Source organism: Antechinus flavipes, chromosome 2 (genome assembly GCF_016432865.1).
Source record: "Antechinus flavipes isolate AdamAnt ecotype Samford, QLD, Australia chromosome 2, AdamAnt_v2, whole genome shotgun sequence".
NCBI lineage: Eukaryota > Metazoa > Chordata > Mammalia > Dasyuromorphia > Dasyuridae > Antechinus > Antechinus flavipes.
This window is the reverse complement of record NC_067399.1, coordinates 572,026,812-572,054,085: the sequence shown is the minus strand read 5'-3', so window position 1 is coordinate 572,054,085 and position 27,274 is coordinate 572,026,812. Positions and strand designations below refer to the sequence as shown.

The window sequence follows — 27,274 nt, the reverse complement described above, 5'->3', positions numbered from 1 at the left end:
CCTTCTATTCTGTCAGCAGAGACAATTTCATCTATTCTGTGGCCTGAAGATACTTCTATCTTTGTAGAGATCCATGGATTATCAACTTGCTACAGGTTTATGAGAGATTTGCTAAATGGGGTGTGTTTATAAGAAGTAGTCAATTACCAATTAGAAGCTAAATTGGAGAAAGTTACTGAAAATTCATTCATTTATTCATTCACTTATTCACCATACACAGTAAAGGGCAGTGGATTAGGAGTCAGAAAATCTGGCTATATATTTGCTGTATGTATTTATATTTTTGCTATATCTTGATTTTTAGGGTTTTTATTTGTGGGACATGTGGATTTTTGAGACAGGAGAATGCCAGATTCTTTGAATCATGTGAGTTTCCTCAGGCAGTAGCCCTGCAGTAATCTTGGATGCTTCTGGCTTTAAGCTTCAAGAGAGAAGATGGAAGGTGTTAACCCCACTTCAGGTTGATGAAAGAAAAGACAGAGAAGAAAATGAAGTGAGAAAAGCTGACAATCTCCCCAACTTGTTACACTAGAGACTTCAGAGAATCTCTCCTTCAGTGCCATCTAGGATTCTTTCTCATAATTGAGGTGAATTATCTTGCTCCTAATATATCTTCTTTACCCTTTATTGTTCAGCATATAGTCTCATAAATAGACTTCCTCTGATTTCTATTTTACTTTCAACTTGGATAAATGGGTTTCTTTGTCCCTTTTCATTTGTGTTTATTGTAGGACCAGTAATTGGTGGGAAAGGGATTGAACCTTGGATATAAAGCTTGATCCCTTCTTTCTCACTAAGAAATAGCAATCAGGAATTGCTATGAACCTGATAACCATGTCTTCTAGACAAATACTATTTAAGGAAAGAAATAGATATAATTCTAGCTTGGTAACTCTTCTTTCTGGGGAGAACAAAGTAGCCACACTTTTAGAAGCCCCAATCTCCTATTGCCTTCCTGGCAGGAATTAAAATCTCTCTTGGAGAACGAGGTTGGGGTAGAAGAAATTAAGAGATATCTATTCTCTCTTCTTTCAAGCCATTCAATGATACCTCTATGCTACATATAGAGGACAACCCTCACTTCATATAATTGATAATAAATACATGTTTTAAATGGTGAAGGAAAGGAAAGGAATATCTATTCTGGATCTGATTTTCACCAGTGAGGTGATTGCTGTTTGGAAAGTTAGCTTAAGAGTAATGAGAATCTTTCAGGAAAGAAATTCTGAATGCATATAGAAAAACAGTTCAAAGGAAAAGAGTCCAAAGTGGGTCCCCAGGGAACCCACAAACAAACTTAGCTTTAAAAATGGGATGGTAGCAAAAATTAAGTTTAGATTTAAGTAGAAGATGGAAGTAGGCAACAGAGAATGAATGCAGAAACATGACTCAGTCCTTTAAGAACAATATAAGGAATGGTAAAACTTATAATGAGCTGTCAAGGAAAGACAGGATGAAGGCTATATAAGAAAGAAAATCACCAAGTATATGTGGATATAAACTAGAGGATTTTATTAAGTATCTGTTTTATGTAAATCTTTGTGCTAAGTACTGAAGAACAAAGACAAGAATGAAGGACTCTGCTCTTAAAGAGCTTATTCTCCTGAGAGGAGAGGATATATAGCCTGCATACAGATAAATAAAAGCAAGATAACTTGAGGAAGAAGAGCTCGTTAATGATTTGTAGAGTGGAGAGATCTGGATAGTCTTCTTTTGAACGTTTCACCTAAATTGAACTTTGAAAAAAGCTAGAGATTCTAAGTAATGGAAAAGGGAGAGGACTATGGGTATCCCAGAGATGGGCGATTGAAAGTCAGAATTAGAAAGCAGATACTAGACCAGGAAAGTTGGTATATAGAATATACAAAGTATAATAATATGAAATGTCTAGAAAGGTAGTATAAAGCCAGATTTTGGAGGGCTTTAAATATCAGGTTGGCAAGTTTATATTTTATATTCTTTGGGGATTCTCAATAGAATTTTCCCACCTCCTCCCAGAATCCTTTGCTCATAAAGCTGGAGGAGGTTGCAAAGATTATCTAATCTAACCCTCCATAACCTTCCCTGAAGCAGATATTAGCAGATTAAAGCTGCATTCTTTTTACTTATTCTCATCACAAGTACTAAAAAGGAAAATGACAAAATATTGCATGAAATGAAGTTTCTTTTTCTCTCTGAATACACAATACAACGAAAGTCTGCCAAATTCTTCATATATCTTTCAAAGAAGAAACCTGTGGACCATCCTTCTGTATAGCTCAACTTTCTATCTCTTTCTTTTTAAAGCTTTTACCAAGGAGTATTTACCTTGACCCTTTCCAACTATTCTACTATCACTGCTATGAAAATAGAAAGTTGCTACCCAGGACTATGTTTTATATTTTTAATTTGTTTCTTCATCATGATAGCTAAAAAATTCATTAGTGGTAAAGGCAGCTGGTGGCCCAAAGGATAATACTCCGGACCAAGAATCAAGATGATCTGAGTTCAAGCCAGCCTCAGACCCTTCTTAGCTATGTGACGCTGGACAAGTTACTTAATCTCTACCTGCGGTCGTTTCCCTAACCAAATAAATAAATAAATAGGTGCTACCTAATAGCACTTATCTTTCAGGGTTGCTGTGATGATCAAATGAACTACTATTTGTAAAGCTATTAGCACAGTCCCTGATACATAGTAGGCATTCAGCAAATGCTCATTCACTTCTCCTGGATAATACAATCCATATGTACAAAAGCCAATCTAAGACTTCAAATTAAAAATGTCCCTGTAACTATACTCAAATATAATCTCCACCAGTTTCCGATAACAATTTTCTATTATTTTGGAGAGTAGTATGGAATCTTAAAGGCATAATGCATTCTGGCATATTCTGTTAAGCTGGATAACTCTATAGAAGTGTTTTAAAAGAGTAAATTAGACTATTTTGACATAACTTCCATTAGTGAACCAATTTTGACTTCTCATGTTTATTACTTTTTATTTTAGACAGTCATAAAAATATTTATTAACACCTAGATCCTGAGCCATTATAGGTATGAATGATTGGCAGAAGTATTAGAAAGATCTTCATACCATGAAGTGATTGACATGAAAACAGAGCTCATGGCAGTATTCAAATTTTCATTCTGATTTCAATTGTAATTGATTTCTCTGTCTTTATAAAGATATAGTAGTTGACAGAGAAGGCAGAACTACTCAACACCTATTTTCCTTTAATGTCCCTCAATCTTTTCCCCTGAATTTCCTTTATTGGTCACTTTAGCTTAACCCTATGCTAGACATCTTCCAGTTATGACATATCCACAGGAGAGCATATTCAAAAGGTTCTTTGAAAGGATAGTTGGTTTTATGACCTAAAATTGCTGCCACTTAAAGGCCAACAACTACCACATCATCCTACTTTGGTACGTGGTTCTACTTATGTCGACCCATAGCAAACATGTTCTAGAATTTTGCTAGGGATTTAATAAATTGATTTCCCTCACTTTTGAAAATCAAGACATCTCTGGTTTTTTGACATCTTTTCCATTCTCAAGGATCTGCTATTAATATAGCAGTTCTCTCCTAATCACATCCATAAAGTCTCAAAATTCTGAGATTTTAGAACTTGAAATTACTTTAGAGATCATTTTGTCTAGTCCCTTAATTTTACAAAGAAAACCATCATTTGTCTAGGATCTGGAGTAATGAATTAATTTAAAGTGGTTAGTGCTCTCTTACTATCTTTTCAGCTGTATTCGGCTTCAGTAGCTTTATCATGACATTTCTAGGTTAAACTGGGTTTCTTTTCAGTTTTAATACTGTTTTCCTTTCTGGAGGAGGTGGAATTGTAATAAAAGTTTAGAAATTCTGCCTTCTCTCAATCACTTACTAATATTATACAACCTTCCCCAAACCATGGGTCCTAGTCTCCAAATATTGATTTAAAATTGCTTTTGACTGCATTTTGTTGTTGTTGCATCTTCACACATCTCAATTTAATTTGTATTTTAGCTTTCCTAACTTTTTTATGTGATTATGCTGTATAGTAAGTTTGTTTTTGGTTCTAAGCCCTCAACCTCTTTCTTACTTTATATGTGTTGTTCTTTCAATAGCTGATCTCATCAGAGAGCTCACTGTGCCACCACAATTTTCTTTGCATGCTTTCTCCATTCTTCTTTATTGGGAGTAATTATCAATTTTATTATCAAGATTTCCATGTTTACATACTCCTTCATTTTGACCTCTTTCCTTGAAATCATACAAAGGTGTTTTTATTGAGCCTCTGGAAATGTGTTTTCCTAAAGTCTAAGGCACATATGTAGTCACATTGTCTCCAGAGGCCTCTGTCACTTCTACATTACTTATCAATCAGCCCTTCTGTCTTGATCAAAGCTATAGGATGTATTTCTCTGCCATGAGGAAATGGTAAGTCATCCCTAAACTTTATAAACTGCTTGTTGAGAATTTTCCAAGCTTGTAGAGAAATACAAACAACAAGAGAACCTAAAAACACAAAGAGAAGACAAATGCCTTCCTTATAGCAAACATTAATCATGTTGTGGAAGAAACTTCAATACTATAATAAAAGGGAATAGTGAATACTCTGCTTTCCAAATCACTTCCTGAACTATGTGATAAAAGTGCACTATGTCATTGAGTGAAAGCAACGACTAATGCCCAAGTGCCTTTTATTATTTTTATTATCTCATTGAATTCTGCCAATTAAAACTAACAATTTTAATCCCCTACTCTTCCAAGAATGGTAATCCCTGTGTTTTAGAAATGATAAAAAAAAAAGACATATAGTCAATTTACAACTTGTATTTCTATACAGCTTTAATTATGGAACTTATTGGAGGAATTGTAACAGCGAAAATTACAAACTAGCCTTAAAATCATGAAGACCTAGATTCAATTCCTGAATCTGTCTGACTCAGACAAATTCTTTAAACTTTCAGGGCCCCAGAGAACTCTCTAAGATTATAAACTCTCTATATGTTACTGATCCAAGGTGATGAAAGGGGTTTCCATAGTTCTGTGGACTGATGAAATCTCAGGATATAGCTAATTACTCTTTTTTTTCAAATAAATTTTGAAAGCAGAAACAAAAATGGAGAATTTTAAAGCTTTATAGGATCTTGAAGGTTATCACATCCAACCTCTTCATTTTGTAAATAAAGAAATTAAGGTCTAGGAAAATTACATTTCCCAAGACCTCATGGCTAATTCTTAACACACTTAGCACAGGTTCCCTAACTCTTAACTTCAGTGCTTTTTCCACTACACTGAACTTCCAAATTCAAAACTAAATTTGATTTATATTACTTGATTATCATTTATTCTGTGATCTCTAAATATACTCATAATCCAGGTTGTTAATACTGTTTCTTCTTAAGGATGAAGAAATGAAAAATGTGCCCAAGGCCTTTTCTGTGTTGGCAGAACAGGCAAGCTGGCGGAGACAGGTTTAAACTTAGCAGTTTGTTTTCACAGAGGGAAACTGCTATGAAGAGCAGATGGGGGTTTTTCCAAGTCCCTCCAGCTGCCATATTTGCTGATAGAGAACCTGATATTTTATGTGATCTTTCATGTCATCTATCCTGTTCTTGGATCTCTTGAAGAAAAAATATCCCTCTTTTATCAGACTGAAAATCTTTTGAAATTTTTTGACTCAGGAACCCATGACCAGCAAACATGGTACTTAAAGGATATGCTCCAAGAGCTACACATTACTCTTTTTGGAGTTCTTCTCAGCCTAAAACTACAGAACCAAAGCATAGGAAAATGACCTTCATTTCTCCTTCACTGACTCTGGATCTGATCAAATGGCTCCCCTTCTTCTCCTATGTTTAGAATGTTTTCTCTCTTTACCTCCACTCTTGGTTTCCTTTAGGACTCTAATAAAATTTACCTTTTTCAGGAGGCAAATCTTTGCCTATCCTAGCTACCAGTGCCTTCCCTTTGAGATTACCTTCCACAAACAATATATACATATACACACGAGCGCGCGCGCACACACACGTATATATAGTTTCTTACATAATTTCTCCTTCATTGGAATTGACCTCCTGGAACATGGACACTATATTTTTTACTTCCTTTGTTCCCCAGCATTGAGCATAGTCCCTGGCACATAATAAATAAGTGTTTAATCAATGATTATTGACTGATTGGTTATAGTTCAATGTAGGCAATCTGGATTAGTAGGAAGGGCACTGGTCAGAATCAAAGGAGCTGAGTTGTGGCTTTTTTACAATTGGAAAATTATTTAACTTCTTTGTATCTTAGTTTCCTCATCTGTAAGACAAGTATAATGTTATATGCATTATCAGTTTCTTTGAATTCTTGCAAGGAAAGTATTTTGTAAACTTTAGCATACTGACAAATGTAAGTTTCCAATATTCATCTTTGTATCACCTTCAGCATCTAGTGGTTAAGTCTTGCACTGTAAAGATTAATAAAAGCCCCATGAATATATATAACTCATATGACTTGTCCAAGACTGTATAGCTAATAAATGGTTAGTGTTCAAACATTGGCCATCTGGCTCAAAACCCAGGGCACCTGCTATTATATCTGGCTGCTCCTTGGCTCTTCACTATTCTGTGTCCAGGCACCTACACTATCTATATCTGACTTTATATTAGTGGGACCTGGAAAGAAATATAAATGAGATATACTAATATACTGATATTGTCTTTTATACTCTAAGTTGCTGTTGCTACTGACAGCTTTGCTGGGGTAATAAGAGCAACAGGGAAAAGAAAGGAAATGGGGGAGGAGGGAGAGAGAGAGAGAGAGAGAGAGAGAGAGAGAGAGAGAGAGAGAGAGAGAGAAAGAGAAAGAAACAGAGACAGGGAAAGGAGTAGGGAGGAAGAGAAAGAGAAGAGAAGAGGAAGAGAGGGAGGAAAGGAAAGAGGGAAAAAGAGTCTTATGCCAAAGACAACTAGTGATGGCTCAGAATGCCTTTCTAAATTCCTTTCCAGGATCTATATATATGGTGATACTTTCATTTACTTTTCTGTGGCAAACATTGTTGGCAGAACTGATTATCCTTAGGCTTTGTGGGTTTCATGATTCTTGAGCTCCATATAACCCAGTTATCTTTGGTTTTTGCATACAAAATTGGTCTGTTTTTTAGCTCTTAACAATCCATATTTATGCTGTGTGGCTTGAATTTATCCTTTTTACAAGATCCTTATATCTCAGAAAGGAAATATCCACTTCCATCTCTTCTTTGAGCATATTAGCTGTATACTCTCTGGAGCACAGAGGAAAAAAAGCCCACTTTGTATTTTGCACAGGTGATACCTTAACGATGCTGGTAAGATCCACAGCAATCCATGTGGTAAAATACATAGTGTGCTATGATAAGAACATAGAACACATAATATCCACTTTAAGAAAACATCTTTCCCTACTTTTACAACTGTGAAAAACTGGCTTCTCCTCTCATCTTGCTGGCTGTTCATTATTCTCCAGAGGATCCTATACCTTGCCACTGTTAAGGAAGTTGCTATTCCCAAAATACAGCCTAAATGCTCCTTTTTTGTATGTGTGTGAAGCCTTTCCTCCCCCACCACAGCTGACCTGATCTCTCTTCAACTCCCCTGGAGCCCTTTATATCTTTCTTTTGCTCCCTACTCTTACCGCCACCCCATTCCATTTAACCTTGTAGTATAGTGATTTGTGTCCTTCTTGGGAGAGGATAGGGTGGTATCTTATTGCATCTTTTATCTCCTAAGCCTAATGACTTACATATAGCAAATCACAGGATCTGAGTTGAAATCCCAGTTCTGCCTTGAGCAAACTGCTTAACCTACTGGGGCCTCAGTTTCCTTTTCCTTTGCAGTGAGAAGGTTGGATTAAAGGACCCATAATATTTCTTTCAATTCTACATCTATGATCATAGGATCAAATTTTTTGTTTAGTTGAACTGCAGCAGATAACCCAAAAAATATCCCTCAATATCAAGATATTGGGAATTCCTTTTCCCCATTGTGCAGTTAAGGGGAAAGGAAATAGCTGAAACAAAATAAATAGATAGATAGATATAGAGACAGCTAGACAGGTATATATATATATATATGCATGTATATGTATACAAATGTACACATATATGTGTATGTCTGTATATTTTTTTGTCTATATTTTGCCTTTGGAAATAGAAGGTGAGATGAAATAGTTCATAAATAATGCAAGGGCAAGGTAACTGGGTCTTTGCTCCAGGATATCCAAATGTAAAGGTACTAACAACACTTTGAATTTTTAAGTAGAATAAAAATAGTAAAATAGAAACAATTGAGTTTCATGGTTATTTGCCATTAATAATTAGGAAGTTAACAGATAGGGTTCTTCTTCTTCTTCCCCCTACTCTCAGCAGTGTTTGAGGGTACATTTTGTACCACTGGCTCCTGAGGTAAAATTTGCTAATTATGGCTCCATCAATAAGATGTGTGATTCTAGTATCTTCAGGCACCTAAGAATTTTCCATCAGATCCAGTCCTGACAGATCCAGAGGATCTTTTGCCTCCTCTAAAATGGAGAACTGAAGATGCAGAGAGATTGACATTCTCCTCTGACACTCATCATTGTGTCAGTGTAATTAAGATGCCACTGTAATGAGGAAGTCATAAGAGAAAAATTTCCAGTTAAATTCTCAGCAGTATTTAATATTTTATTCATTACCATGTTGTTGTGTTCTGCCTAAGGTAAAACAGCTTTAGAAAAATGAGACATTATACACAATCAAAATGACAAGCTTCTCTTCCAGTGTATTTCTTCAGATCCTTGCTGCTTTGCTCATTTTTAAATCTTTATTTTCTTAAAAGGAGGAGAGAAATATCAATTTCAAATTCAAATATCTCTTAGAAAGAAGAGGCAATATCAATTCCATGAACTTTACAGAATTGAGAAAGGCTGTGTTTAAACTTTTAGCTGTTTTCCTTTAACAGGCTAAAGAACACATAAGCCTGTATTTTGGTGAAAAGTTTCTTTGGTTTCTCTTTAATTCCAAGTTCAGAATAACCTTCTTTAATGTCATTTAGCCTTGCTTTTTTATTTCTTTTTTTCTAGATGTTGGATTAGAATGAAATGGATAAAAATTTTTTATAAAAACATGCAAGACTGGCCTAGGTGCCATTATATTAAGTCTAATTTGCTACGTTTTGACAGGAGATGTAGGTCCTGTTCTAAGAATGGGCACCCTAGGACAAGTCAAAGTGTGCAGTGCTAACTAGCCACCATTCCAACTCTTTCCCTCAGTGTAATGCAATGGAAAGATTGCTGGATGTTCAGAGTCAGAGGACTAGAATTCAAATCCCAATTTCACAACGTAATTGACATAGTTGCTTAATGGTCTTGAGGTTACCACCTCTCTGGACTGCCTGAGCCTTTAAAATCTCTTCCTTTTCCAAATCCTTTGACTTACCTGTTTTTAGCCTCAGGTTTTTCAGTTGCAAAGAGCTAGACAAGAGCTTAAATTCTAGTCCAGATTTTTTATTTCAGAGGTGAATAAAAAAAAGGAAGTGATCTATTTAAGTACACATATCTTGTTATTAACAAAATAGGGACCAGAACCCAAGTGTCCGCTCTCCCAGTTTGTACTGTCTCCACTGCACTGTTTGTTCCCCTACTCCCAGGGTAATTATTTTTTATTCATCTTCCCTACAGCTAGCCTTCTGCATTGTGTCCAAGGGCACCAAGATTCCCCCATGATCAGGAGACTTCTAGAAGGCTCTCTCAACTCCTCTCCTTTCCAAGAAGAGTAGAAAACGATTATCCTTCTGGGCCCCAGGAATAACTGACTCCAAATGTATTTTTTTTAAATTAAGCAAAAGGTAACTTAAATGAGCCATGTGTAAGATTAATGGGGTCATTTTAATGAAATGGAAGCCCATACATGGTGCCATAAAGGCAGGAATTAAAGAGTGTTCATTAGTCTCAGTTATAAATCCAGCCTTTGTGTGTTCCACTTCTCCCCACCCCCCACCGCTCTGATGAATAAAAATGTTACAGCAATTTCAATTACAGTAGAAGACCGGTTTCTTAGTTACCCTATCTGCAAAACAGCAATAACATTGGGGCACTTCACAGGCTGTGTGTGCAAGAATGAATGAAAAGGATGCACTTTAAATAGAAATGGTTCTAACAGCACATCATCATAAACCCTGATGACACTATGCTCAGTGCAGCAACTGGCCCATTCATTGTGCATGAGGCAGCCTCCTCCTGGCTGTGTAACAACTGGACAGACAGGAGCAGCTGGGAATGAAGTGAGCCTGGCAGAGGAGCAAGCTGAGCCAAGGGTAGGCTCCTACTGTGCCGTGGAGCGCTTAGTGTGTAGCTCTCAGAGCCAGGAATCCCTCCCTCCCTATCATTCTCCCCATCCCCACACACCTTTTGATTCCAGTTAGGGATCAGGGATCTCTGCAGGCTCTCAGGGCTGGGCTGACATTTCTGTGAGTGACAGTCACCTCTACTAGATTAAATGATCATCTCTACTAGATTAAAACTAATTTATGTTTATAAAGGCTTTTGCACAACAATCTTGTGAGCAGGATCATCTAATGATTACTGCACTTATTTCAGTATTTTTAGACCTTTACCAGAGAAGTGGCATCAAGATTGGTCATCTATTAAACAAAATTAAGCAATCAGTATTTTGAAAGGAGTATGTGGGATATTCAGAAGATGAACTGTTCCCCAGGAGAATCAGGATCATGCTGAGGGTAGAAAAGAGAGGTTGAATGAACAATAAAGCTTGAGGGAGGGAAATATGAATGATCTCTAAGAATCTGTTTTCTTTTTAAAAAATAATAATAGTTTTTTTTATTTTTTAAAATACATGCAAAGATAGTTTTCAACATTCACCCTTGCAAAACCTTGTAATCCAAATTTTCCTGCCTCTCTCCCCAGCCATCCACCCCCAGACAGCAAGTAATTCAATATAGGTTAAACATGTGCGATTCTTCTAAATATATTTTAAGGATCTGTTTTCAAACTGAAGTTTCCCTTTGAAGAATTAAGAAGAGAAGTTTGCATTCTAAAGACTGTTGATTTCTAGTATTATATCTAACACTATACCTCTGTGGTATATATATATTTTTATATATAATTTTTAGATATAACTTTTAGTGTTCCTAGTTAGGGAATCTTTGTTATTTCTCCTGGGGAAAGAAGAAAGAGAGAACAATCTTAACTACCTCATCTTGTCTATGGACCTGGGGCTTCTTAGGTGGAAAGAAGAGGAGCAAAGGAAGTTTTAGAGATAATCATAATATTTAATAAGGAAAAAGGAAAGTGAAGGTCCCAATCTTGTGATGAGCCAAGTTTAAACTGAATTGGACGAGTTGAGGAAGGGATAGATAATTTCCCTTCCATTTACCCTTTACGCTTCTCTACTAGATGTTTACCTCAGTTTCAGATAGTCAGATTTTAGATTTCTCTAACCAATTCAGTGCAGGAGGCTGAACCTTACTCAGGCTGGTCTGGTAGTTAAGGTTCAAGTTTGGATGAATGAGACACTTGTGGATCATTTAATTGTTAGCAAATTAAAGTTTACTTAGCTATAATATGGAAAGGATTCTTTTTTATTTTTATTATTTTTTTTATTTACAAGATATATGCATGGGCAATTTTTCAGCATTGACCTTTGCAAAATTTTCTGTTCCAACTTTTCCCCTTCTTCCCCTAACCCTCTCCCCCAGATGGCAAGTAGACCAATACATGTTAAATATGTTAAAGTATATATTAAATAAAATATATGTATACATATCCATACAGTTATTTTGCTGCACAAGAAAAATCAGACTTAGAAATAAGATAAAATTAACCTAAGGAGGAAATCAAAAATGCAAGCGGACAAAAATAGAGGTGTTGGAAATGCTATGTTGTGGTTCACACTCATTTCCCAGAGTTCTTTCGCTGGGTATAGCTGGTTCAATTCATTACTGCTCCATTGGAACTGATTTAGTTCATCTTATTGTTGAAGAGAACTATGTCCATCAGAATTGATCATCATATAGTATTTTTGTTGAAGTATATAATGATCTCCTGGTTCTGCTCATTTCACTCAGCATCAGTTTATGTAAGTCTCTCCAGGCCTCTCTGAAATCATCTTGTTGGTCATTTCTTACAGAACAATAATATTCCATAATATTCATATACCACAATTTACCCAGTCATTCTCCAATTGATGGGCATCCTTTCATTTTCCAGTTTCTGTCCACTACAAATAGGGCTGCCACAAGCATTCATGTACATACAGGTCCCTTTCCCTTCTTTAATATCTCTTTGGGGCATAAGCCCAGTAGAAACACTGCTGGATCAAAGGGTATGCACAGTTTGATAACTTTTTGAGCATAGTTCCAAATTGCTCTCCAGAATGGCTGGATGTGTTCACAACTCCACCAACAATGTATCAATGTTCCAGTTTTTATAGAAAGGATTCTTAATTGTTAAGGTTCAGTCAGGTAGATACAGATCTTCTTGTCTCCATATAGAAATAAGTATGGTCAGCAGGTCAAGATGCTATGATTCACAGCAGGTCATTGTCAAGCCTGAAGGGGACTGACTTTTCATAGGCTAGCTTCACTTATGCACTTCAAAATCTAAGAAACCCTTGAAGCTTTCAACCTTACTCTCCAGCCTCTATCTGCTGACTAGTCACATCTAGGAGTTGAATTTCTTGGCTTTTTAAGGGAAAACTTAGATTAGTCTATCTGGAAAGGGGCATTAGTAGATATCATTACTATAGGCAGTAAGAAGTAGCTAGAGATAGGCCCAGAGTATCCAGTAGGGGAAAGCATACTAGGGATACAGAAGTTGAAAGAACAATTTGGTTTATCCCATTGTAGATCACTTGAAATGCAAAGACAAAAAAACTGTGAGAGGAAAAAAATCTAGACCACTTCTTATCAGTAATACTTGAGTATTCCAATTGGTTTTTGTGGTTTGTTTTTTGTTTTTTGTTTTTGGTGTGGGTGTACTGCAATTTCATAGATAGTTTCAGAAAAATATATCATCTATCAGGTAATGTGATGATGAAGCTCATGAAGCCCTCCGGCTTGTAAAAACCTTTCCTGAAGCCTAATTTGGCCATTAAGAATCTAGGACCACCTTCAAATCATAGTGAAATGTCAGATTATTACCGTAGTTTCCACAATAATATTGCTTATAGTCAAATTTATGAGCTGGCAAAATCATCTTGTTAGGCTTCCATACTGAATCCATTCTCTTCCTCATAGTCCCTGATAGTTCCCATCACAGAAGATTGGGTAGAACAACTACTAAGAGCCCTGGGAATCCTCCTCTAATTGAATGTAAGAGTATCCTCATGAGGCTAAAATAAAATCATGTTCTTCAGTCAGGATTACCATGAAACCCAAAGTATTACCTCTTGAAAGAACCCAACCAATTTTAGTCTTTCATCCCAGATTAGTAAAATAGAATATCCTCTGTTTGGTTTTTAAAACCCTTATCTGGCCTTTTCCTTTCTCCCCAGTTTGCTTACATTTTCTTCCTCTCAGCATACTCTACAAATGATCCACAGACACTGGCCTTGTTGATGTTCCAACACACAATGCTCCATATGTGTCTTTTCACTGATTGTCCTCCAAGTCCTAGAATGTTCTTCTTCCTTACTTTAATCTTCTGGTTTTCCTGGCTTCCTTCAAGAATCAATTTAAATCCTATCTTTTTCAGGAAGCTTTTCCTTTTCTCTGGGATTAACTCCCTTTAATGCTGTATTTTTAATTACATAGTTGTTCACATGTTGTCCTATCACTAGAATTTGAGCTTCTTGAAGTCAGGGACTATATTTTTGTGTTGTTTTTTTTTTTTTTTTTTTTCCTGTATCCCCCATTATTAGCACAATGTGTAGAAAATATTTGTTGTTGTTCAGTAATTCTTCAGTTATGTCTGACTCTTCATGATCCTATTGGGGGTTTTCATGGCAAAGATACTGGAGAAATTTGCCATTTCATTCTCCAACTCATTTTACAGATGAGGAATCTGAGGCAAACAGGGTTAAGTCACTTTCCTGGGTCACACATCTAACAAGGCCTACTAGCTCTTTACAGTACTTCTCTGGAAAATATTAGATACTTAATAAATGCTGGTTGGTTAACAGATTGGATGATTTTTTTTTCCGGATCAGAAATACATTTTGCCTAATAAAAAAATGAATTTATGCTGAAAAGTACATGGTAAACCTATGCCTATCGAAATTATTTCTTTGAAAATATTCTGATAAGTGTATCCCTCTGCATTGAAAGGATATTTTCTGCCCAAAACATTTATTTTCTGTTATATAGCCAGGCAAACAAAATAATCAGGCCAGCTAAAAGCAGAGACTATTCTTTTTTTCTTTTTATCTCCATTACCTAGCTTAGTGCTTGGGATATACTAGGCATTTAAGAAATGATTGTTGCATAATTGGTGCACTTCTAAGAGGGGTTGTAGGCCTACTTAGAATGAATTGAACAAATTCATCCTTCCAGTTATCCAGGCTCACAACTTTAGATATCTTCAACTCTTTCCTTTGTCTCATTCTCTTTATTTCTAGTTAGTTGCCAAATCTTATTAGTTTTCTCCATCTCCTTCTCTACAATCACATCACAACTGCCCTACTTGAAGCTCTAACCATTTATCACCTGGATGTTCAATGGCCCCTGCCTTTAGTATCTCTCTTCCTCAGTCCATTTTCCATATCATACTAATATCCTGGATTATATCCATATGAAAATATGGCTCTCATTCTCAATCATTTGGGGACTTTTGATGACTAGTGTTCATTATGGAGGAAAAAAGACTTAAAAGTGATATGACAACTGTATTCAAAGGGAGTTGTTATATGGAAGAGGGCTCAGACATTATACTTGAACTAGAAACAAAAGAGTGGAAGTTGGAAAGAAGTAAATATAGGCTTTATCTAAGGAATAATTTCATAACAATTATAGGTATAGAGCAAAGAAATATGCTGCCTTGGGATATAGTGGATCCCTCACCCCCCCACTGGAGATTTTCAAGAAAGGGTAGGTATGTGTTGTCATCTCTGTGTTCTGAAGTTCCTTCAAACTCAATAAATGTGTGAAGTATAATAAATCCAGTCCTTTTTCTTCACCCACATTGCTATCATCCCACTTTCAGGTCTTCATTGCTTCTTGTCTAGGTAGCCAATTATAATTTATTGCAGACTAATCTTCTGGCCTCCAGTCTATTCATTCCTAATCCCATCTTTTACATAACTGCAAAATAATCTTCCTATGTAAACATTTGATCATGTCCCTCCCTACTCATGAAAACTACATTACTTCTAGGACAAAATACAAACTTATCAGGTTGACATTTAAAGTATCCCAAAATCTAATTCAAATTGACTTTTTCCTGTTTTTTTTTTTTCTACTCTATTTCTCTTCACACATTCTATGTTTCATATAACAGGACTAAGAACTATTTCTTGATTTTGTTCTGCTTATTCCTTTCTATTTCCTAAGAGAATCTCAATTGCTGAAATGTATTTCTTCCACATCTTCCTTTTTGGAAATCTTTCAAGGCCCAGTTTAAATTCTCTATGAAGTCTTTCCTGATTTTTCTCTTTCTTTTCAAATTTCTCTTAGAGTTTTTTTAGATATCATTTGTCCTTAACACATTGTATCACATTTTGTACTTATTGGCATATATTTTATATATTTTGAAATATTGAATTAAATTTATGTTTAAGGACAATTCCAAAAGTGGTATTTCAAAACTTCTTTCAGTAATCAATGTTATTTGTTGAGAAGAGAAAAGAAAATGTACTTTCTTTCAGAGATGGGGAGATTATAGGTGTGAGAATGCCACATAAATTGTCAAATATTGTGTGATTATTATTTTTGTTGCTTTAATCTAAGAGCAAATTTGAATTGTAGCATGGTCTTCTCCCTACTCACTCTCAGAAAACTGTCCCTACTAATGGTCGGGAACCTTTCCCAGAGGATGAGTGCTCATATGAACACAAATAAAATTCTTACTCAGGACTCCTATTACTTGCCACTGTAGCTACTGAGTCTCTCCCACTATGCTTCCCATTTTATCTCTCAGAATCAATCAACTGTAGTAATAACACTGACTCCCAAACATGAAACATTTAATAAATGATAAGGCAAAAACAAGAATTATTACACTTACTCAATAGAAGGTATTACTTGATATACTCAGTAGAATATTCATTTACTTAAGAGAAGGTATTATAGAAATACTATATGTTACCTAATAACCCAAAGTATACTGTCCTACCAATGTCCAGTAGTAGACATTGATGCTCTCAGCCTTGTTAGAAAGCATCCTGTCCCACATACATTACTGTCTTTCTGATATTTCTTCATTTCTATTCTTCCCAAATTTCCTGCTTGACAAAGCAGATGTTCTAGTATGCAGTGAGAACTCTTGTAGTACTTAGCCCCCTTTGACAAGGTGTTTAGAAAGTTATTATTATTTTTTTTTTGGGAGACAAGCAATTCTAATAAGCAGAACTGCCAAGTTCCTCAGATCTGATCCTCCCTTTTAAACTGTAGATAGTGATAGGGCCATGGAGCCTTTCTCTAGCCAACTCGCAGTCCACTCTAACAAAAAACAAAAACAAAACCAAAAAAGTCTTTTTTTTCCCTCACAGCAAAGAAGATGTAAAGTGTTTTGTTTTGTTTTTTTCTTTGTTTCTTTTCTTCTCTTCCTCAAACTATAGAGGTCAATAAAGAGCAACACAGATAAAAACTTTTATCTTGAAATATTTCACTTCTTTCACCCTGTTGATGGAACTAGAGAGCAATCTTCCCTTCTCTAGCCAATCAGCTCTCAGTGAAATATTGCCTCTCTGCCAATCAGGACAGTTCCCAGAAAAACATCTGCATCTCCTCCCTGTCAGCTCCTCTCCTCCTGCCTTTTGTAAGCAGCATTTCTTGTGGTCTCTTCTGTCTTTTATCCCTGACCCCTCTTGTGTTTAGTTTCTGCTCTTGCTTTTATCTTCTTCTGGCCATCTACTCTTCTTTTGGAGGAGGAAGGAAAGGGCCTCCAGTGACCAAATAAGTACCTCCTCATCATGATCCCATTTTGGTTTCCTTGGTAAAGATACTGGATTGATTTGTCATTTCTTTCTACAGGTCATTTTACAGATAAGGAAATTGAAGCAAACAGTGTTAAATGACTTGCCCAGGGTCACACAGCTAATAAATATCTGATGCCAGATTTGAACTCAGGAAGATGAGTCTTTCTGACTCCAGAACCAACTCTCTATCCATCACTGCCCTTATAAAAAGTAGTCTATCTCTAACTTATATGAAATTATAAAATTTTACCTTTTTGTCAGATATGACCTTATAAATTCTTCCTATAGTCTTCAGTTATTTGGTATAATTTTTCAATTGCATCCTTCAAAACTCTGAAAATAGTCAAATGTAAATGAACTGATAGATCACAATGTCATTTAGCTATGATTAACTCAATACTCTTTCTTCAAACAGATCCTCTCAATGCATTTATTTGAGGTAAATTCTCTTAATTTCTCAAAACAGTCTGGGTTTCATTTCACCATTTTATTTGAGAAGTTATATTTCTTTTCAAGATGATTTAATTACTTTTCTTTACACAAATTTTTCTTTTCTGCCTCTTTCAGCAACTCAAATATTCACATATGAAAAAGGCCATATTTTTTCACATATGAGAAAACAGAAAATGTACATGAGCTTTTAAAAACGCGAAAACTTGGGAGTTTCCCATCACACAAACAAAGGAAAAGGAAGGGAAAAGGGAGGAGAACCAGGTACAGCTTTTCATCTCATCTCTGTAATGGAAGAGTCCTCAGTAATCAGTTCACTTTGGACAGTCTCATCAGAGATAATTAATTTGCTACCACCTGAAACTCAAGCACCATTCACAATCTCCCTTTTTTGTCTATCCTCATTGGTTCATTCACCTACTTTCTCACTCAACTAGAATGCTAATCTCATACCTGATATCTTTGTTCATATCTAATTCTTATTTCTCCCAATGTTTCTCCTCTAGGATAAGGAGTAAAAAAGAACAAATAAACAAACAAAATGTTCTCCCTATAAAATGCACTCAACTTCTTCAGTCCTGATAAACAAAAGAATTCCGATCTGGCTAGCAGAACATTATTACTCAGTAGGCTCAGCATTCGATATCTTTCTCCTTGTTGGAGAAAGGTGCTGGATTATACTAAAATGATAGAAATACATCTAGAGAACCAGAGGCTATTCATTGTTAAATACTCCCTCATTTGGAAGTTAGAGTAACATTAATTGGTTCTTACTATGTACAAGGATCTTACTCTTGCCTTGAACCATTTTTCCAAAAGTTTGGTATATTCACTAATAGGTCAAAACAAATTTTCCCCCTTGTACACATACAGGTTAATAGGCATGTTATACTAGAAAGAAAGTTTTATTTTGAACCCAAGTAGATTAAAATATACATGTTACATTTTATGCAAATAGGGAGCTCTAAAAAGATGTCTCTATAGACCCTGACAAAGATTCTGTTCATACTGAGACCCAAAGAAGGGAAATGACTTGGTCGAAACTACATGGTGAGATGGCCCAAAGCTGTGGTTTAAACCTCCATCTCCCTGATTTACAATCCAGTGCTATTTCCACCTCATCAGCCTGCTTCCCTTATGATCATGGCTCATAGCCATTTTGAGGAAGTCTAGTTTTGTTGTTGTTTTTTAAAAATATTCACTGCATGATATTTTCTGCTTTGTATGTTCCTCCTAAAACAGGACCTTCCAACAAGCTCTCCCTGTCAGTTGTCTTGGCCTTTACTCCCAAAACAAAAGGGATGATTATTGAGGCATTTTTTGATTGGTAATAATTTAATCAGAGAGAGATTTGTTAAACATTCCCTCCTCCTTTTATAAAGAGAAATAGGCAAGTAGGATCTCTTAAGGAAGATGTTATTCCTCTGACACAGATCTCTGTTTTAACTCAAATCCTGTTATCTTCTAGCCTTTCTAGAATGGAGTTAGGCACTCTTTCCAGGGACTGTTAGGATTTGCCAATTCCAGGAATTGTCAGATTTATCTCTCTATTTAATTACCCTTGTTAAATTCTGTTGAAATATGTTTTCATGTTCTGTTCTGTACAGAGGGACATAGTGAACTTGATTGAAAATTGTTTATATCTGAATCTAGTTAGAGTAAACTGACTGATAAGGGACCCATTGTTCATAAATGCAAGGCAATTACCTGATGAGAAAGTGGTAAAAGTGACTGAAAGAAAGAGAAAGAAAGAAAAAAAAAGAGAGAGCTGGGGAAAGAAAAAGAGAAAATGAGAGAAAGAAAGAATGAAAGAGAGAAAGAGGAAGGAAAAGGAAGAAGTAAAGAAGGAAGAAAAAAGGAAAGAGGGAAAAAAGGAAGAAGGAAGGAGGAGAGGAAGGAAGACAGAAAGGGAAGATGGGGAGAAACAAAGAAGGAAGGCAGAAAGGCAATTTGTTTGAGGAAAATATGCCATCAAGGTTCATCTTGCTGGTGATGAATATGGTATGATTATGATGTCCTTCTGTTTCTGCTTGCTAATAGAGGCAGAAAAGGTAGTCACAGAAAAGTAAGAAGAAATAACAAAACTTTCTTATTTAATAAGTATCAGACCAATTGGTTCTGCCAAGCTGGAAAGAGTTCAATACAACATCTTTCAGTTCCATTTACATTTTAAGTCTTTTAGTTTTTGAAATCCTGGAAAGATTATAGGTGTGGTTCATTATGCTTCACCAGTTTAGCTAATTAAGGATGGAGAGGCTTATCACCAGTAGGTAATGGGTTCATTGTCCACAGAAACCAATAAAATTGCAAAATAGCCCTCAGTCCTCTAGGAATTTTCTCTGCTTCTGGGATGAGCAGTGGAATGGCATAAAATCACCATTTGAGTCCATTTATAATTACTGATTTACAATTGGTATTCTAATATAAGACAACAGGGCATGATGGAGAGAGAGCTGGTCTTGGCAGGTCCCATCTTTGACATATATTTTTATGAGAATTTGGGCAATCATTTAGCTTCTCAATGCTCTAGACAAATCTCTAAGATCATAAACTGCCCAGAAGATGCCAACCTGCATTGGTAGAGGGAGTTTTCTTACACAGAAGTAAGAGTACCAATATAATCACATGGCCAGTCTCTATCTCTATTCTAAAATGACATCTTTATCCAGTGAGAGACAACTTGATATATTACTAGCAGAAATGGATCATAATTGTACAGACATTCTCCCTTTGAATCAAGCAGTTGTAATTAGTTGTAATTAAATGATAATATGGATGATAAGTTCTCCTTATAGAAATAAAAGATGGAAAATGAATGGGTGCCCATCAATTGGAGAATAGTTGAGTAAATTGTGATATATGAACGTTATGGAATATTATTGTTCTGTAAGGAATGACCAGCAGGATGAATACAGAGAGGACTGGCGAGACTTACATGAACTGATGCTAAGTGAAATGAACAGAACCAGGAGATCATTATATACCTCAACAACGATACTGTATGAGGATGTATTCTGATGGAAGTGGATCTCTTTGATAAAGAGATCTAATTCATTTTCAATTGATCAAGGATGGATAGAAGCAGCTATACCCAAAGAAAGAACACTAGGAAATGAATCTAAACTGCTTGCATTTTTGTTTTTCTTCCCGGGTTATTTAAACCTTCTGAATCCAATTCTCCCTGTGCAACAAGAAAACTGTTCAGTTCTGCACACATATATTGTATCTAGGATATACTATGACATATTTAACATGTATAGGACTGCTTGCCATCTGGAGGAGGGGGTGGAGGAAGGAAGGGGAAAAGTTGCAACAGAAGTGAGTGCAAGGGATAATGTAAAAAATTACCCTGGCAAGGGTTAAAAATAATAATAAATAAATAAATAGATTAAAAAGAGAGAAGAAGAAAAAAAAGAAATGAAAGAGAAGTTTGCTTTCTTGTTTTCACAATGCACCCAAACAAAAAAATATCATTTCATAGAGTATTTGGACATAAAATCTTACAGTGCTCATTATTAGTAGGAGCAAAAATACCACCATAAAGAAAGTGTAGGTTTTATGTTGGTATTTGTCAGAGAGTACAAAAATGTAGAGAAATTCTGCAGTCTTGTTAAAAACTTTTAGATTTAAGTCAAAATATAATTTGATATTTGGTGAACACACACCAGAGATGTTCTCATTGTCAAGAAGAATTATCTTATAAAGTCCAAATGAAATTGGAATTTTTTATCATTGGTTAAGTTCTGCAGAAGTTCTTGTTTTCAAGGCAGCTTATGCTCATTGCTGTCAAGTCTCAAAACACTGGAAAACTATGGGGCCTCTTTAATGAGAAGCATATTTGAGGAGATCAGTATAATAATCCCCAAAGGAAAAAATAGTAAATAAAGATTGCATATTGTTCAAACTGTGACATATAATTGCATGGATGTCTTTTTGAGTTAGTTCATCAGTATACATATCTTAGGCAGATAAACTTTCAGATAAATAAGGAGCTATATTTTATTTTAAACTGGGAAAATAGTTGGCCATATTTCACTTAGGAAAATATATAGCACTATCAATGATTCCCATTTGTTTCCTAATGGAAAAAAATTTTTTTTGGAAATCAGTATTCTCCCTCATTATATGACCATGACTTATAAAATAATTTGATTTCTGAAGAACTAAAATGGTGAGTAGCCTTAAAGGCAATGGACAGAAATGGTAGAAATAAGTAGGTTGTAGTATATTACCAGTGATAACTTGAAAGCAAGAAGTAGCTTTAAGATCTTGTTCCGAAACTGTATGCTGAAAAAAAGAGCACAGGCTAGTCATCTAATGAAAGAAAGGGATATCAGGTGAAGAGTACAAATGCAATGATACCCATGAAATGTGGAATATGATGAACAAAGGCTTCCATCATGTTGGACAGATATTATTTAGAGGATTCATAGTAGTTAATGAATAATCACACAGGATGAAAAGGCATGAATGGATTAAAACCTGAATGAGTTGTGGGAGTACCTGTATAAATGAAGTGACAAATCAATAAAAACACAAAAGTATAATAAGCCTGCACAATACATAACATGCTGGTTAAGGAGGAGAAAAGTCTTGAATAGCTCTAAGCTGGCAAAATGCTAATGGGATATTTTTGGTGCTAAGCTGCATTGAACTATCTTGGAAAAGGAATGACTTTGAAATAATTAAGGCTCATAGGTGAAGACATTCCTTCAATTGAATAGAAACATTATTCCACTCAGTCTTAGAGGAGAAAACCAATAATGGATTAAGTAGTAGTTCTTATAAATTTATCTCTCATAAATTCTGCTTTGGTGTTTCTTTCTTGTAGTAGTTTGGTCTTTAGAACTATTTTTTGGAATTTAGCCTATCTATTTAACTGTGTGTGTGTGTGCACATACGTGTACCATGGACCCCCTTTGACAGTCTAGTGAAACCTATGGACCTCTTCTCAGAATGGTTTTTAAATGCATAAAATCCCATTGGATTATGGTGGATGGAAAGAAGATCTCCTTTTGCATAACTTTCATTAAGGACATCACCCAGTCCATCAGCCACTTCTTTCTTTCACACTGAGCTGTGTTCCTTTGAACTTCTCCATCATACCCCTGCATTTCCCTCTATTCTTCCTTTTATATTTTTTCTTTCTCTATTAAATTGTAAATTGTTAGTTCCTGGCTAATAGAGACTGCTTTTCTTTTTCTTATATCTTTGGCACTGTGCCTGGCACATAGTAGGTACTTAGTAAATGTTTATTTCAACTGGCTGACCAAAGAAACCAGTTATCCTGAAGTACAGTTATCAGAATTTTTTAAGTTCATGGACCTCCAGTTAAGAACCCTGATTTCTTTATTATTTATTTACACTTTGCTGTTGAAATAAATAACCAGATTTTTTAAAAAAAAGTTATCATAGCTCTTTATTAACAGAACATATGCATAGGTAATTTTTCAACACTGACCCTTGCAAACACTTCTGTTCCAACTTTTCTCTTCCTTCCTTTTACCCCCTTCCCCTAGATAGCAGGCAGTATGTTAAACATGTTAAAGTATATCTTAAATACAATATATGTGTACATATTTATACAGCTCTATTGTTGCGCAAGAAAAATCAGATTTAGAAAAGCAAAAATTATCTGGGAAGAAAAACAAAAATGCAAGCAAGCAACAATAGAAAGAGTGTAAATGCTACATTGTAGTCCACACTCATTTCCCAGTGTTCTTTTGCTGGGTGTAGCTGGAATAACCAGATTTTTTAAAAATGAAAAATATAATTGAGAGGAAAAATAAAATTATTAAAATCACATAAATAATCAATATTTCTGTATTTTTCCAATAACATTCAGCAAAAAGAGATTAAAAAGAAATTGAATTTAAAATAACTACAAAATGTATAAAACATTTGGGAGCCTACCTACCATGTGTACCAAGGTACACATAGGAATTATATGAATTCAACTATAAAGCACTATTTACAGAAATAAAGACAAAATTAGGTAGTTGGAATAATAATAATTGTTCTTGGGGTAAGATGAACCAATATAATAAAAATTTATATTACTGCTTAAACTAATTTAACATATTTGGTGTCAAGCTACCAAAGGATTACTTTGTAGAACTAAAAATAATGGTAACAAAGTTGAAAGAGGTACAAAAGATCAAGAATATCAAGGGAAATAATGAAAAAAAAATGGGTAGGAAAAGGGCCTAGGAGTTTCAGATTTTATACTGTATTACAAAATAGTAATGATTAAAATATTTTAAGAGTGGACAAAAAATAGGCAGCCCAGTGAAACTGACTGGGGATAAAACATTAGAATCAAGCAAACCCAGTAACCCTAGTGTTCAGTAACTCCAAGGAGCTGAGTTACTGAGGGATTCATTATTTGATAAAAGCCTTCAGGGAATACTAGACAATAGTCTAGCAGAAAGAAGTCAGATTTAGACTAACACCTTACACTCTACCCCTAAAATAAGCTCTAGAAAAACAATTATCTAGCTATAAAAGATAATAAATATAAACAAAGCAGAGGAGCAAAGAAGAAATTACCTTTCAGATTTAAGGATAGAAAATGAGTTCATGGCTAAGCAAAGGACACAGAGGGTCACTGAGATATTGAGTACATATCCTTAAAAAGTTTTTGTAAGAACAAATCGAATCCAGTTCAGATTTGAAGGGAAAGAATTAACTGAGGGGGAAAAAAAATGCTTTGCTGCAAATTTCTCTGATAAAGATCTCATTTTATTTGCAAAATTTATAAGGAACTGATTTAATTTTTTATTTAATATCTTTATTTTATCCATCACAAGTAAAACTTTTTTTTTTCACATTTGCTTTTAAAACTTTGAATTCCAGATCCTCACTCTTATTGAAAAGGCACATGTAAAGTTATGCAAAACATTTCTATAAAAGCCATGTTGCAAAATAAAACATAGATCTCTCCCACCCCACAAAAAATCCTCAAGAAAAGTAAAGTTAAAATGTTCATTAATTGGGGAACAGCTGAACCAGTTATGTAATCATATAACATACATATTACATATAGTACCACAGTTATATAAATGTGATGGTATATAAAAGGAACTATAGGAAATGAAGACAGTTTCAGAGAGACCTAAGAAGATTTGTATGAACTGATGTTAGGGGACGTGAGCAGAACCAGAAAAGATACTTATACTATAAAATCAATTTTCTTGAAGATTTAAGAACTCTGAAAAACACAACTATCAATCATGTTTACAAAAAAAACAGATGATTCACTACATGAATGAGAGGTGATGAACCATTAACTCATGTAGAATTAGACACTGTGGTCAATGAAGATAATTCATTTTCTTCAATTATATTGTTATAAGGGTTTTATGTTTCTTTTTTCCCCCAGTAAAGATGGGGAGAGGGTGGGAGAGAAGAAGAGGGCGATGGAAAGGAAAACCATGCTTGATAAATGTTTAAAAAAAAAAAAAGGAAAAACAAGGTGATTGTCCTTCCATGTTTGTATAAAGCCTAATTCTTTAGGCCCAAGCCGTATCAGTGTCGTAGAAAGAACACTGAATTTGGACTCAGAGAAAAGTCCTGGACTCCAAATTCTAGCACTCACTTCCAAATGACTTAAGGCAAGCCACTTAACTTTTCTGGGCCTCAGTGACCTCACATGAGAGGATTGAACTTGATAACCTCTAAAATCCTTTCCAATTTTAATCCTATTATCCCATGATTCTGTAAACAACCCTGGTGCTCTTGTTTCTCCACTGGCTACTTGGTCTGTTTGCTCTATCACCCCTCCTAGAACACCTTGATCTCTGGTTTACACTTTGTTTATTCTTTGACTCATAAGCTAGATCAAATTTGAATTTGCATTGCCTCTGAGTCTCACCTTATGGCCACTGGTCATATCCTGGTATGGGACAAGTAAGCTATAGCCAGGTATTACTCACTTATTTCCCAGGAATCATGAGGCTTGGCAAATGGCTGTGAAGATTAGCTGAGGTTATATTCATGAGTGTGTCTAAACTGAACTGGACTTTGTCTACTTGGTTGCTTCACCTGGTGGGGACTAAAAAAATGCTGGTTCTCTGGAAGGAGAAGCCATTAATATGGTGCCTGAGCAAATGAATGCACCAATTGTTTTGATTCAATGCTCAATTTGCCTGTGCCTTGTAAACTCATGCAGTAGATACTCAATCAATGCTAAATCCATCCACCAAATGCAGAATTGCATTTTCTTCCTTCCGGGAATGATTTCTAGCCCTAACATAGCTGAAACAACTACAGTGGTAGTTCTTCCATAGTGATGTAACTGCAGTTGTAAATTTTTATTGCTCTTTAATTCTAACCATGGCAAGAAAAACAAATGGAAGCAATTCTTTCCTCCCATTAAATTAGTCATTCTAGGCTACCATTCTGGAGTAATGTATTATCATTACATACTGAGTTAACAAGACAGTGCAATCTCCTTCCTTAAAGATCTTTAAGTGTGAGATACCCACCATTTGTTTTATATCATAGAATCATAGACTCAGAAATGGAAGAGATCTCAGAGGTCCTCAGTTCCAGTTCTTATTTAACAGATGATGTGGTTAAATGACTTGCCCAAAGTGATACATACAGACCTGGAAGAGCCAGGATTCAAACCCACATCCTCAGATTTCAAATCTTGTACTTTTTTCATTGCAGGACTGGAGGCTGAGAAGAAGGACCAAATACTTCAAAAGGTGGAGGGTGAGGAGAAGAAGGAACAGGAAAGGAAAAGGAAGAAAGGAGTAAGCATTAGTTAGGGGGCAACTATCTGCCAGGAACTGTGCTTTATAAATATTAACTCATTTGATCTTCATAATCCCCTGGTGATGTAAGTGTTGTTACTATACCCATTTGACAGTTGAGAAAACTGAGGTTGAGCTGAGAAAGCTGAGAGAATTGAGATTGAAAGAGGTCTTGTGACTTGCCTCAGCGTCATTCAGCTGGTAAATGTCTGAGGCTGAATTTGAACTCAGGCCCTCCTGATTCTAGGCCCAGTTCCTATCCACTGTACCATCTAATTTCTGGAAGGAAAAAAATCAAACCAACTAACTAAATAACAACATAACCAGACTGTCATGAACTTGTAGATACAGATCACTGTCCTGAACAGGGAAAAGGAGCTGTCCATGAATTTTGGAAACTATAGGATCATCCCAGGAAGACGCCATCTGGAAATACCAGCTGGCAACTGTCTGTATGAGTACTACAATTTCTGCCTTCCCCACACACGCATTTACTGAAGACCCAGAAGAGAAAGTTCTGGATATCAAAATCCATGGCTCTATCAAATGGCTCAAAATCAGAAATAGATGCGGCTTTATCGGTGGAAATTACAATAAAGAATTTCCTTTTCTCATTCTCTTTTTAATTCTTTGCAGTCTGGCTTCTTATCTCATCATTCAACCAAAATTGTTCTCTTCAAAGTTACTAACACCCTCTTAATTTCCAGATATTGGGCCTTTTCTTTTTTCTTTTTTTTAGGGGATGAGGGAAGATATTGGGGTTAGGCTAGTGCTCAGAGTCATCCAGCTGGTAATATCTGAGACCAATATTTGAACTCAGTTCCACTTGACCAGTGCTGTATCTGCTGCGCCGTGCCATTTGGCTGGCCCTCCATAGCCTTTTCTCAGTGCTCCTCCTTGATCTTACTGGCCTTTGGCCCAGTACTTTATATTCTCTTCTTTTTAGATTTCATGGTTTTCTTCCTAATTCTCTGACTGCCCCTTCTCAGTTTTCTGT

The 27,274-nt window shown here is 35.6% G+C and overlaps 1 protein-coding gene across 1 annotated transcript in view; it reads left to right on the top strand.

Annotated features, from left to right (window-relative positions):
* LOC127546914 (basic proline-rich protein-like) overlaps window positions 1–26,891 on the top strand; it is a 61,262-nt gene extending 34,371 nt beyond the window's left edge. The window contains exon 3 of the mRNA XM_051973809.1: window positions 26,192–26,891. Within this exon, the coding sequence (XP_051829769.1) occupies window positions 26,192–26,204 (13 nt within the window). The 3' untranslated portion in view covers window positions 26,205–26,891. The remainder of the gene's footprint in view (window positions 1–26,191) is intronic.
* The last annotated feature ends 383 nt before the right edge of the window (window positions 26,892–27,274 follow it).